The sequence below is a fragment of the Phyllostomus hastatus genome, unplaced genomic scaffold (assembly GCF_019186645.2).
Source record: "Phyllostomus hastatus isolate PE091 unplaced genomic scaffold, TTU_PhHast_1.1 phas_scaffold_182, whole genome shotgun sequence".
Lineage (NCBI taxonomy): Eukaryota > Metazoa > Chordata > Mammalia > Chiroptera > Phyllostomidae > Phyllostomus > Phyllostomus hastatus.
In genome coordinates this window covers 13,147,445-13,160,794 of record NW_025334013.1, presented here as the reverse complement: position 1 = coordinate 13,160,794, position 13,350 = coordinate 13,147,445, and the positions used below count along the sequence as shown (strand labels likewise).

General features: G+C 58.7%; 1 protein-coding gene across 14 annotated transcripts in view; it reads left to right on the top strand.

Annotated features, from left to right (window-relative positions):
• The window catches only part of HSPG2 (heparan sulfate proteoglycan 2), a 96,328-nt gene that overhangs the window by 55,190 nt on the left and 27,788 nt on the right, over window positions 1-13,350 (top strand). For 5 of the 14 annotated variants that reach the window (XM_045859386.1, XM_045859385.1, XM_045859383.1 and 2 more), the window contains 16 exons: window positions 134-325; window positions 1,320-1,358; window positions 1,915-2,016; window positions 2,534-2,719; window positions 3,167-3,250; window positions 5,285-5,377; window positions 5,719-5,799; window positions 6,022-6,252; window positions 7,501-7,614; window positions 8,761-8,888; window positions 9,026-9,112; window positions 10,120-10,178; window positions 10,376-10,543; window positions 10,653-10,763; window positions 12,767-12,867; window positions 12,966-13,146. In XM_045859386.1, coding sequence (XP_045715342.1) covers window positions 134-325; window positions 1,320-1,358; window positions 1,915-2,016; window positions 2,534-2,719; window positions 3,167-3,250; window positions 5,285-5,377; window positions 5,719-5,799; window positions 6,022-6,252; window positions 7,501-7,614; window positions 8,761-8,888; window positions 9,026-9,112; window positions 10,120-10,178; window positions 10,376-10,543; window positions 10,653-10,763; window positions 12,767-12,867; window positions 12,966-13,146 — 1,957 coding nt within the window. The remainder of the gene's footprint in view (window positions 1-133; window positions 326-1,319; window positions 1,359-1,914; window positions 2,017-2,533; window positions 2,720-3,166; window positions 3,251-5,284; window positions 5,378-5,718; window positions 5,800-6,021; window positions 6,253-7,500; window positions 7,615-8,760; window positions 8,889-9,025; window positions 9,113-10,119; window positions 10,179-10,375; window positions 10,544-10,652; window positions 10,764-12,766; window positions 12,868-12,965; window positions 13,147-13,350) is intronic. The other 9 variants (XM_045859394.1, XM_045859391.1, XM_045859393.1 and 6 more) reach the window with 4 other exon arrangements.

Below are 13,350 nucleotides of genomic sequence, written 5' to 3'. Positions count from 1 at the left end.
TCCCCCCTTGTTTCTGCCCCAGCCCTTATCTCAGCCAGCCTTCCTGTTACCTGTCCTCTTGCCCTCCCGCGCCCCTCCCCCACCGGGGTGCCAGTCCCAGGGCCCAGGCTGACACCTAGCCTCCTGCTTCCAGATCTCCACCCACTTTGCCCCAGGGGACTTCCAAGGCTTCGCCCTGGTGAACCCACAGCGGAACAGCCGCCTGACGGGGGGCTTCACCGTGGAACCTGTGCCTGAGGGTGCCCAGCTCTCTTTTGGCAACTTTGCCCAACTTGGCCACGAATCCTTCTACTGGCAGCTGCCGGAGACGTACGAGGGAGACAAGGTGTGGTGCGCGGTGGGAGCTGGCAGGCTCTCCCCGGTTGTCAGCTTTGGGCCAGGCCCCTGCTGAGCACGGGGCCAGTGGGGACACAGACAGGATTTGACCTCAGAGAAGTCTGGGCCGGCAGGCAAGTGTCAGCCACGCCATGGCTAAGGACACACAGCCTTTGGGGTCAGACAGACCTTACCACTTACCAGCTGACTGCCTTTTGATAAACCTCAGCTGCAGGGTGGTGGGAGGATTGGAGGTTGTGTCTGGCACAAAGCCGTGCTCACCTGTTAATGATTATTAGCTTTCGTGCAGCCAGGTCCTGGGCGAGGCTCTCGAAACACAAGGACAAATGAGACACAGTCGAGGTTCTGTTCATTTGCTCACTCACGATTCACCCGTGCTTCCGGCTCTGTTTGGTGTCGGGCATCATAATAACTCTCATTGTAGGTCATCTATGTTACCCTGTGCTTGGCACCATTCCGAGCTCTTATTTACATACCACAAATCGCAGTGGTGTGAGCTACGTGCTACCACTGCCCTATGTCATCAGTGAGGGGACCGAGGTGAGAGAGGTTAGGTGACCTGGTCTAGCGGGGAAGTGATGGTCATGGTCATGTTGTGGGTGCAGGACCTTGGGCTGACTCCAGGGCAGCCTGCCCAAATGTGTTCCCCGAGTCGTCAAGGTCATTCGGTGGTACCCGGGGAAAGGGGGTCTTGGTCCAGGAGTCACCTGCTGGCTGAGGCCGGTGTTCCAGCAGATGCGCCCCCTTACCCAGGGTCCCAGGGAGGTCAGCCTCCCTGGGAGGGGGAGTCCCGAGGCTGCCCCATGCTTGTTCCCTTCCTAGACCCAAGCGTCCCAGCCTCCTCCTAGGCCTGGCTGCCTTCTCGTCCCTTCTCCCTTCTCGGGTTCCTCCTCTTCGGGCCTGCCCGCCTGCCTCACCACTGCCCTCCGGTTCCCATACTTCTCTCTCTGATGCCCTCTCCTGGCGTTCCCCTCTCCCCACAGAGGGAGGCCTATTTTGCGCGGATGCGCCGGGCTCACCAGGTAGGCCCGTGATCTGAGTGGTGTGAAGTTGCTGTGACGTGGGCATGGTGTGTCCTTCGAGGCCCTCAGCCCCGCATGGGGTGATACCTGGGGCCCAAGGCAGCGTGGATCAGCATGAACCCAGGCAGTGCCCTGTGGCTCCACAGTCAGGTCACTGCTGTGCCCAAGCCCTGTGACGCTAGGAGTTACAGCCAGGAGGGGTGCGTGCCTCATCTGCTGTGTGGTCTGCTTCCAGTGCCGGCCGTCTGTGGCTAGAGTGGTGACTCAGGTGGCAGGGAAACTAACTCAACGCTAAAAGCCACATGACTATACCTGGCCCCCAGGTTACTGCAGCACCGCCTCCCAAGCAGCCTCCACACCCCCCTCTGTGTGCACGTGCCCCTGTAGCAGCCTGGAGTTAACCCCGTGGGCCAGCCTGCAGAGGGGGGCACCTGTCTTTCTGCCTGGGCTGTGGGAGCCTCTCTGGCCATTACAGCCACGGGGAGAGGACACTCCCCAGGGCTCCAGTGCTGGGGCCCTGGGAGGTCTGAGCTGGCCTGTGCCCTCCACCCATCAGAACCGCACGTCCCTCTCAGAGGAGAAGTTGCGGGTAGCCGTGACTTCCGGGAGGATCCCGGGACCCCCAGAGGGCAGGGGCCAGGCGCAGCGGCTACCACAGGTAACTCGGGGCCTGGTCTGAACTGTGTCAGGGGCCCCAGGGAGGAAGGCAGAGAGCACAGTCCATCAAGAGCCTTGAGCAGATGCCCTGGCCTTCCTGGGCCATCTCCCCACCCCAGGCCAGGCCCCGGCCTGGTACCCAGTCCTCTCCAGGGTTGCCTTGGGAAACATTCCAGAGCCGTGAATAGCTTGGTGTGGCACCACGGCCCACATGGAGAGTGAGGCCCAGGGCGAGCCTCCCTCACACAGATGCCCCTGGGTCTGCCCCTGTATTGCCTGGGGCACCCTCTGTATGAGCTTCTCCCCATAGTCAGGGCCCACAGCCAAGGGGGCCCGTCCCAGGAGAGCTGCACCAGGCTCATGAGGAGCAAGAGGGCGGTGGAGACAGGGGAGCATCAGGCATCAGAACTTGTGAACGGATAGAACCGGAGCACAGCCTGGGGGGAGGCAAAGCCTCACGGCACCCTTTCTGTCCCTCTCTGCTCCTCTCCCCCATCCTCCCTCCCCTGGTCCCCCAGGTGGATGAGGCCCAGAGGAGGATGGATGCCGAGATCTGGCAGCTCCTTTCCAGCTTCGCTGCCCACCCCCTCCCCCCTCCCCCAGGGCTCTCACCCCATCCCCAGCCTGCAGCTGCGCTGCGGGCAGTTCCACCCTCCTCCTCTGCCTCCTCCTCAGCTTCTCTGTCTTCTCCTGTAGGCTCTCAGGTACGTGCCGCAGCAGCCATCCGGGTGCCCACACACCATGCTTCCGAGACGTTGGGAGTTTCTGAACCAAGTTTACAAATTCTGCCATTTTCACACACTACCTGGACTATTATTCAGTTCAGATTTTCCTTCAAATCAATCATATACCAACTCAATGATGCCAGCTATGTATTTTTAAATACATATTAAGACTGCCACTAAACTTTAAAATGTTTTCTGGCATGCCGTATCAGTCATCTTGGGGTCCACGGGAGACACTCACCTGACGTGAGGTGACAGACCCAAGCCGTACCCCGGGAGAGCAGCTGGGTGTCCCGATCTGGATGGGAGGAGCAAGTTGCCCAAGAGCAGGCCGGGACCTGGGCTGTGGGGTAGGGGCTTCCATTCCTCAGCCTCGTGGCCCCGCACCTGCTCCCTGAGCTCTCACCGCCTGTCCTTCTGTCCTAGTTCTCTCTGTCCTACGAGGGCTTCTCTCTGCTTCCTGAAAGCCTCTATTATTGGCAGCTGCCCCAGGCCTTCCTGGGGAACAAGGTAACAGGGAGGTGGGAGGGTTAGAGGGGTGTCGTGGAACCCTGAAATAGCAGAGGGCCCCTTGTCCAAGCCCTCCACGGTCAGATGGGGAGACCGAGGCCCAGAGCGGGGAAGGGACTTGTCTGGGGTCCCACATTCAGGTCAAAGGAGGGCTGAGGTCAAACCCAGATCACCACTTGCTCCTCAGCGGCCACAGGCCCCTGGCAGAGGGGCTGTCTTGCCTGGGAAGTAGACACCCCTTCTTTAAGTTCCCTTCACCCCGAATCCAGATCACTGGACTGGCTCTTGGCACTACGCTCGTTCACTCGAGAAGCATTAATCAAGCACTTACTGTGCGCTGCGTTGTGCCTGGGCGGAAGACCTGGCCCCTCAGAGCCGGCTCACCGTTGGTCTGGTGATTGTGCGTGTTCCCCTCAGCGGCGGCATCACTGTTTTTAACATTAGTGTCAGTACTGACGTCACCTCCCTCTTGTCCCAAGTGATTTAGGATCTTCTAAGGAACACACATAATTTGCAATAAAACACCATGCAGAGGAGCAGATGAGACGGTCTGGTCTGGGGGAAATGAGGGCAAGGAAGCTCCGTGGCAGCTGCGGGTGGAGCTGGGCATGCTGGGGGCTTGGCAGCACCGAGGCTGTGAGCTTGCAGGCACTGTGCTGAGGAAGATGTTTTACGTGGCCTGTGTTACTTAATCTTCCTGCTGTCCTTCCGGGTATTTTTACTGCCATTTCCACGTGAGGAAAGTGGGGCTCATAGAGGTTGAGTGATTTCCAAGGCTGTCCAGCCAGTGGAGCTGGATTTGAACCCCAGTCTCAGGCTACAGAGTCTGCTCCCTTAGCCACCCTGCTGCACACGCCCGCAGCTTGGTCCTGGGCGTGGCAATGAACTTGCTGGCATCTGACGCAAATGGAAAACCAGTTGTTTCATGGCTGCCTGGTGATGGCCCTGTTCTTCTTACCTTCCCCTGGGCTGGTAGAGAACATCCTCAGGACTCGTGTAGCCCAGGGCCTGGCATGTGGTTAACAGGTCCTTAGTAAGTGCTCCCAACTGAATGAGCACAAGGTGAACAAATGGGCCAGGCCTGATGCCCTGTGGCATCGGTTTGAACATCTGCCCTGGTGGCAGAAGAGAGACAGGAAAGTCTGGTGGGGCAGAGCCGAGGCCTTGGCTGCCCACCGGAGAGCCGTCTGCAGCCAACACGAGGGCTGTGCCGTGGTGAGCCATAGAAAACCTCATCCGGCTAGCTTGTCTACAGCAAAGAATATATTGGCTCATGTAACTACAAAGTCCAAGGATAGCTGCTATCAGGCATGGCTGGATCCAGGGGTTCATTAGGACTTTATCTCAGTTGGCGTCCTTCTCTGGCTTCCAATATGACTAGTGAAGGAAATTTCTGTTTCAGTAGAAATAGCAGACTTGCCAGGTTCATGTGTCCACCCTGGATGGAGCAGAGAGGGGACATGGTAGAATGACAGATTGGCCAGGCCTGGCGAATGTCTCCATTCAGACCACATGGCCTGCATGTAGGAAATAGTTTCCTTTAATGCAAAACAGGGCTGCAGTTGGCAAAAAGCAGGGAAATGGATTCCGAGCAAACAAAACCCACCTGCTCCGGGAGGCAAGAACTCTGAGGGCCCATCCCCCAATGGCCAACCTCCCTTTGGTGGTCACTGTCATCATTACCCTCATCTGCTTTCTGGGAACTTCCTTTCAATGGAAAGGGACTTGGAGCATGTTTGCTGTGATTGTCAGACACTGGGAAATGGGGAGCCCCTCCCCAAACAGAAAAGAGACTGTTCAGGGCCACTGCCACCAGCTCTGAGGCTGTGAAGGAGCTGAGCAACATCCTGTCTCCTAGGTGAGCACAGGCCATGCACAGTAACCGGGCTCTGGTTGGGTGGTGCGGAGGGGAGGGACAGCACAGGTGTAAAAGTGTCTTGAGAGGCTCCACCCCCTCACCTGTACAGTCACCCAGCCCCCCACCCCAGAGGAGGGCAGAGTCAGGCTGTGACCGCAGGGCTGGCCTCTTTGCAGGTGGCGGCCTATGGCGGGAAGCTGCGATACACCCTGTCCTACACATCCGGGGCCCAGGGCAGCCCGCTCTCTGACCCTGACGTCCAGATCACGGTGAGCACGTGGATTCCATGCCAGGCTGGTGGAAGGGGAAGTCAGTGGGCACCTTCACAGTTTCTTCTGTCCTTGCAGTCCAGCCATCAGCTGGCCTGGCACAAGCAGGAGGCATTAGGCCCATGCCCCCACCTCTGCATCTGGCTGGACAGTATGCAGGCAGAGGCCCAGCTGCTGGGAGAAGGGGGCAGTGGGCATGTACCAGATTCCTCTGGGCACAAGAGCTGGGAGATTGGAGGGAGGGGAGGTTGGTGTTACAGAGAGGCTGGAACCTGGTGGAGAACCCCACTGTCCCCAGGAGCTTGTTATTTCCCCTCCCAACCCTTCTGCTGTCTCCCCAGGGCAACAACATCATGCTGGTGGCCTCCCAGCCAGCGCTGCGGGGCCCCGAGAGGAAGCGCTATGAGATTGTTTTCCGAGAGGTAAGGGGTACTCGGCCACCCTGTTTCCAACCGATCCCTCCACCCTCGCCCTGGAGCCTGGCTTTGATGCCAGCTGCGCTGCTTCCCACTTCTGTGTTCTCACCTCGAAGTCCTCCACCAGCGCCTGGAGGGCAGGAGTTGGGGGACGGGGTGGGGGGCTGCAGAAGCAGTGCACCGAGCCCAACACCCCTCACCCACACTTGCCGTCATCCCCCTACCCAGGAATTCTGGCGCCGGCCTGACGGACAGCCAGCCACACGCGAACACCTCCTGATGGCGCTGGCTGACCTCGACGAGATCCTGATCCGGGCCACATTCTCCTCGATGCCAGTGGCAGCCAGCATCAGCTCCGTCAGCCTGGAGGTCGCCCGGCCAGAGCCCTCACAGGGGCCCCGGGCCCTGGAGGTGGAGGAATGCCGCTGCCCCCTGGGCTATGTCGGCTTGTCTTGCCAGGTGAGCATGGCCAGCCCAACACCTGCTCTGGCACAGCCATTCGATGCAGAAGGGTCACCCTTGGAAAGAGGGGTGGGAGGGGTGGGGGTCCTTCCTTAGGCCTGGAACGAGGCTATTCATGGGAGCTGGGCCCCAGGAAAATGTCTCTGCCAGTGGGGAGTGAGATGCGTGGGGCTGGAGAGTCCTACTGGGAGGGAAGGGCCGTGAGGGTGGGACAGAGGCTGCCAGTTGGAGAGAATCCAAGAGCACCTGCAAGGCTGCTGGAGACAGAACTGCAGGAGGACAGGGCCTGAGCCCGTTGCTGACCACCCCAACCCCCAGGCACACAGCAGGCAACCAGTTTGCATCTGATGAGTGAATGTGGAGCTGCGGGAGGGGAGCCACAGGAGGGGAGGGGCGGGGCTGCAGTGCCAGTGGGCCACTGGGAGATCCGGCGGGAGAACAGCCCCACCCCCCACTCAGGAACCCCGCAGTGGGCAGTTCACATGGCTGTACTTTTACCTCTGTGCACCTCTGCTGTGGCCACAGGAATTTTCGAATCCAACTAGGTGAACTTCAGGTCCCTTGAAATGATAAAATGTGGCACATTTTGAAGGAGAGCCCCTGGGGAAAGCAGAATCCCTGGTGCGCATCTTGTGCAGTGAAGCAAAACAGATGTATAAACACGCCTTTGAAATGGTCGGGGAGAGAGGGAGGGCCTGGGGAGGTCTCAAAGGAAGGGGTGGCGAACAGGAGTTCATTGTCTTCAAAGCCCATGATTACTCACTCAGAACGGGCGAGACATCCTTGGTTGCGTGCATGCAGCCTCTTTCACTCTATTTAGTGAACGTGAAAATAGTTGTCAAGATCTTCAAGGGCTCATTCCAAATCTAGTCTCCTTCCATGCGGAGGTTAAGGTTTTGAACAAAGACCCTGCCAGAAGAATTTTCAGGAGCGAAGTCCTGGGGGTGCAGATGGGTTCTCCATTCAGGAAGAGCTACTGTTTTAGTAAATGCACATGGGTGGAGAGGCCAGGCTGGGGTCGGACAATATCCCAGCTTTGGAGTGTTGAGAAAAGTGACCACGGAGACATGGAGGAGGATCTGCTGAGAGAGGATTGGGAGGGTGGGGGGCTGGGCCTGGGGTTGCCCCTCCAGCAGCCAGTGGGAGTCTAGATGGTGGGAAGGGTTGGAGGGTGTGGGTTTCTGGGTCCCCTGGCTCCTGATGGGACCACACTGGAGATGGAGACCAACCTTTCTCTCCTCCCAGGACTGCGCCTCGGGCTACACACGCACTGGGAGTGGACTCTACCTCGGCCACTGCGAGCTGTGTGAATGCAACGGGCACTCGGACCTGTGCCATCCAGAGACTGGGGCCTGCTCGGTACGATGCATGCAGGGCCGGGGCAGGGGTCCGCTTGGCTGGGTACCGGCGTGGGTCGGGTACCGGGGCTGGCTGTGGGATCGGGAGGGGGTGGCTCAGGAAGGTAGGCCTAGGTCCAAGGCCAAGGTCATGGCCCCAGGCCTGTGGGACAGAGCACCTAGAGCAGCTGGTCTGGTCACCCAGGGGCTGCAGGCATGGTGGGGTGGCAGGAACTGTAGAATAACATCTATCTTTATAAAGAAAACTTGGGTCTCTGCGATTTTTCACCGCCCAAGGGGCATATGCTCTCCGTAGAAGAGTGAGGCTGCAGAGATAGCCCAGGAGGAAGTACAAGTCCCCCGTGACCCTGCCGTCCCGGTCAGCATCAGTGCGGGGTGGTTTCGCTCTTCTTCTGGGCAAATACTTATACATATTAATGTGCCTTTTGCTTTCCAAATAGACACAGGGTCATCGTGTTTAGTGTTCAACTGTTTTCACTTACAGGTTCATGACTATCTTTCCATACCACTAAGTACTTTTTTTCCCTGAACTTCTCACAGTGTGTATAGATGTGAGAAGGTACGGGGTCAAGGATTGGGTTGACAGAGCAAGAAACAGGCTATATAAAACCCTCACATGTTTTTTATAATAAAACATCTATTTGAACAATAGCTCTCCCCCCACGTACTCAGGTGTATACTTTTACTTTCCTATAATTCAGGGGTGTCAAACTCATTTTCACCGGGGGCCACATCAGCCTCGGGGTTGCCTTCAAAGGACTGAATGTAATGTCAGGACTGTATAAGTGTAACCACTCCTTAACTCGGGGCAAGGAGCTGGCGCTGCCGCCGGGTAGAAACAAGGTGCTGGGCCAGATAAAACAAGGTGGAGGGCCTTGCGTTTGCCGCCTGTGCTATAACTCTATAGGTGTTTAGGTGGAAAAATGTAAGAAATGCAATCAACATCATCCTTTTTGATAGATATTTGGGTGAGTGTTGCTTTTCATTTATCCAGCCCCCTGTTCGTGGATGTTTAGGTTTATTCCCAGCATTTTGCTTTTATAAGCACCCCTGGGATGCATTCACAGACGTGGCATTTCCAGAGCAAAGCCTTCCGAGGCTGTAAGGCTTACCCGGGGTGAGTGGCTGACGTCCTTGTGCCTCGCAGCAATGCCAGCACAACACCGCCGGGGAGTTCTGCGAGCTGTGCGCGCCTGGCTACTATGGAGATGCCACGGCCGGAACGCCCGAGGACTGCCAGCCCTGCGCCTGCCCACTGACCAACCCCGAGAACATGTGGGTGCCCTTGCTGAAGGCCCAGAGAGGAATTCCCACCGGGGAGCGGAGGGTTTTCCCTGGCTTTTGGGGCAGAGTGAAGGGAGCAGGGTGGGGCGGGAACGTCCCCTGGACTGACCTGTGCCTCTCTGCCCCAGGTTCTCCCGCACCTGTGAGAGCCTGGCGGCCGGTGGGTACCGCTGCACGGCCTGCGAGCCTGGCTACACCGGCCAGTACTGTGAGCAGTAAGTTTGCAAATGGGAAGGGTGAAGGGAGGGGGCATATGGTAACCCCTGATGAGAGCCCTGGGTGGTGTTGCTCGGAAAGGTCCCCACCAGGATCACGCTCCTCCCCTTGACTCCCTGTTGCCCTTGGGACAGTTCCAAGCTCCTTAGGTAGCCTTGTCACTCTTCAGTCTCACCCCACATCAGCACCTAACTCTGCTCTCTGTGGGCTTAACTTCTCGACTATTCGATGTTCAGGTTTTTGCACGTGCTGTTCCCTTTACACGGAACAGTCTTCAGCCTCGAACTGCCCCTTCCTGGCTAACCCCTGTTTAGCCTTCAAGGCTCAGCTTCATCCATTCATTCAGCACATTGTTACTGAGCATCTGCTGAGCACCGTGGAGTGTGCAGAGATTGGGTGATGGAGATTCAGTGGTGGGCAAAACAGATTCAGTCCCGGCCCTGTGGAGTCTGCCACCTGTAACGGGAGACAAGACGGCAAAAAAGCGGTCATACAAATAGAGAGTCACGGGCAGAGCGATGAGTTCTCTGAAGAGGGCAGCCTGCTCCCAGGGAACATAACAGCTCAGGAGCCCCATTCTCCGGGAAGCCTCATTCTCAGGGCCGGATCTGTGCACGCACAGCCCCCAGTACGTGTCCCTCACTCTGATTTCACATAGGTTTCGTGTTGGTTTCCCGAGGGGTAAGTTCTGTAGAGCAGGGGACTCCATGTTCACCGTTGGATTTCCATAACCTAGCATAATAGTTGCTTAATACATATTTGTCAAATGAATGTTTTCCTGGAGAATAAAGGCTTTACCACCCCCACTACCCGACCTGCTGATGTTCCCTTGCACTCCCCTTTAAGGCCCCGTGTGGGGGCCTCTTTGGTGCCTGAGATCCTTCCAGAGCACTGAGCCTTCCCACCCCACGCTGGGCAGCCGGCTGAACTTCTGGCTCCCCAAGTCCGCCATGAGGTCCCAGGTGCCTTGGAAGCTGACAGAGTTGGTCCTCGTTCTTCCCTACAGGTGCGCCCCAGGTTACGTGGGGAACCCCAACGTGCAGGGTGGTCGGTGCCTGCACCAGGGTAAGTGGGACCACGGCCGCAGGCCAGGGTCATGGGCAAGTCGGGGAGCCTGGGGAGTTTGAGAGGCACGAGGTCTGGAGGACAGGGCTCGGCATGGGGCAGGACCATCTCTGGAAAGGCAGAGACACTGAGACACTGCCGCGTGCAGGGGGCCTCCCGCCTGAATGGGCTCTCCCATGCCCCTCTCCCCCCACCAGCAGACCAAGCCCCTCTGGTGGTCCAGGTGCAGCCGGCTCGGAGCATAGTACCCCAAGGCAGCCCCCACTCCCTGAGGTGCCAGGTCAGTGGGAGCCCGCCCCACTACTTCTACTGGTCTCGTGAGGATGGGCGGCCCTTGCCCAGTGGCACCCAGCAGCGACATCAAGGTACCCGTGGCCCCCAGCCCCAGGAACCACCCGGGGGAGGGGAGGCCCTGGGCTGGGTGGTGGGGGAGGGGTGCATTCACATGGATGACTCCCACCTGCTCCCCACCAGGCTCCGAGCTGCACTTCCCCAGCATCCAGCCTGCAGATGCCGGAGTCTACATCTGCACCTGTCGCAATCTCCATCATGCCAACACCAGCCGGGCAGAACTGCTGGTCACCGGTGAGTCCCTGCTTGCCTCGCTCATCCCCAAGACCGCCTGGGGCTGGGGCTGCGGGCTGCGGGCTGCAGACCAGGCTGCAGTGGTATTCATCCACCAGAGGGGGTGGTGGTTGCCTGGACGAGGCCGCCGGCCGTGGCGCCGGGGAGAGGTGACAGAGACAAGGCTGGTTTTAGAGCAGATGTCAGAACTTGATTGTGGTCCCCGAGGGGGAGAGAGAAGTCTAGGATGGTGCCCAGCCGTCAGCTCTCTAGCAGCTGGGCAAGTGGGGTGCCATTTACAGAGGTGCGAGAGGCTCAGTAGGAGGCTGTCTTTATTCAGGCTCCCCCCAAAAAGCAGAGTCCGAGACAAGGATTTGTGTGGACGTAGTTTATTCGGAGGCAAAGTGAGAGAGGGAAGGGAAGGCATCCAGTGAAGGGTGTGCTACTGAGCAGGTGACCGCCGTGAGCCATTGTTGTTCACTGTAGCCAAGGGGACTCTGGGAAACGCCCAAGTAAAACATGCACCCCAGGGCCAAGGAAGCTGGGGTGTGTACGTGCCAGCTCCTGTCGGTCATCACTGGGGGCTTGTTCTAGGAGCATCAGTTCCCCTGCGCCCTGCTGCACCTCCTGGGCAGGCACAGTGGTCTCTGGTGACCGGAGAGAGCCCTCGTGCAAAGAAGTGCAGCAGCTGGCAGGAGTCAGGCGGGATGGCACCGGAGGGACAGGATGAGGGAACTGGGCGGGGCACCGGCAGCAGCTGCTACAAACAGATCAGAGGGGATCCCAAGGTGGAGACTAAGTCGGTGCATCAGGCAGGCTTCGGACATGGGAGTGTGCGACTCAGGAAGGAGGCCCTGGCTGGGGAAATGAATCTGGGGGCTGCTGGCACAGGGGTGGCGTTTAAAACCACGGGCCAGGGTGAAATCACCCAGGGAGAGTGTGGCTCAAGGACAGGGCTGGGACAGAGCCACAAGGAACCCCAATTTCAATAGGTCAAATTAAAGAGTCTTTTATTGTAGAAGACAGAGTGGGTGGGGCCAGTGAGCGAGGAGGAGTCTGGGGAGGGGTGTGTTGGAAGCTGAGAGGGGAGAAGGTTTCTAGGAGGGGGGTGCTTGGCTCACCATGTGCCCCGAGGAAGTGAGATGTGGCCCAGAAATAACCCCTGGAGGTCGTGCTTTGACACGGGCTGTTTTCAGTGGAGAGAAGGGGTAGGGACCAGATTAGGGTGAGGCAGAGGATGGATGGGGAGGCAGCAAGTGGGGACAACCCTTTCAAGATTGTTGGCTCTGAAGGGAGACCAAGAAATGGGGTAGTAGCTGGGGAGAGCATGGGGTCAAGGGGCCCTTTTCAGAGATGGGAAGTTCCAGAACACATTTGTCTGCAGAAGGGAATGATCCAGAGGAGAGGGAGGGGAGAGAAGGATGCAGCCAGGGGGCACAGCAGAGAGGGGGCTCCTCCACTCGGAAAGTGGAGGGAGTGGGGGGCAGAGTCTCATTCTTCAGGGACCAGGAAGGAGGGAGGCGGGTGGACCTGGGGAGATGGGAAAAGTCCTGTCTAGCAGTTTCAAGTTTCTCAGTAAGTGTGAACCGAATCTGTCAGCCATGAAAGCAACCCGGGAGGTTGGGAGGGTGAAGAAGATGGGAGGAGGTGTGAAATGGTTTTGGGGCGGACGGAAACTTGAACCAGACAGAGAAGCCCCGTTGGAGTGGAGTGCGAAGTGTTCAGAGCCCATCTGCGGTCTGTGGTCATGATTGGAGCCAGGTGGACTCCTGGTGTGAGGTTCTGCCGTCACAGCCTGCCGGCGGCCCGGTGCCCACAGCAAAAAGACGGATAATGGGGATCGGATGGATGAGGGAGGGAAGTGCCAGGGAGTGGAATGGAATCTAAGCCAGACTGGGAAGCAAATGGCACGCAGACAAGATGACGGAGAGAGCTGGCCACAGGACGGGGCCTGGCCAGCCCCTCACTGACTGGGGGGTTTCCCCACCCCGCCAACCCCGCCAACCCCCCGCCTCCCCCCACAGAGGCTCCAAGCAAGCCCATCATAGTGAAGGTGGAGGAGCAGCGGAGCCAGAGTGTGCGCCCCGGGGCCGACGTCACCTTCATCTGCACAGCTAAGAGCAAGGTGGGCGGGGCAGGGAGCCCGTCACAGGGGGACAGTTGTCTTCCCGGGCCTCCGAGTGCCACCCCTAACCCCCACCCCATCCCCGGCCCCACCTGCAGTCTCCGGCGTATACCCTGGTGTGGACCCGCCTGCACAACGGCAAACTGCCAGCCCGCGCCATGGATTTCAACGGCATCCTGACCATTCGCAATGTCCAGCCGAGTGACGCAGGCACCTACGTGTGCACTGGCTCCAACATGTTCGCCATGGACCAAGGCACGGCCACGCTGCATGTGCAAGGTACGCTGTTCACATCCACGCCTGCCCCGCCCACCCCCAGCCTTTCCCGGTGCCCCCCAGGACGTGTTCCACTGACAGCCTCTGAGCCTCCACGGCATGCCAGGTCCTGGCCGAGACTGAAGAAACAGGGGAAAGGAGGTCGAACAGGAGCCTCACCCTCTTGTACTACACGCATGTCCTAGTAGCGCAAAGACAAACATGGGA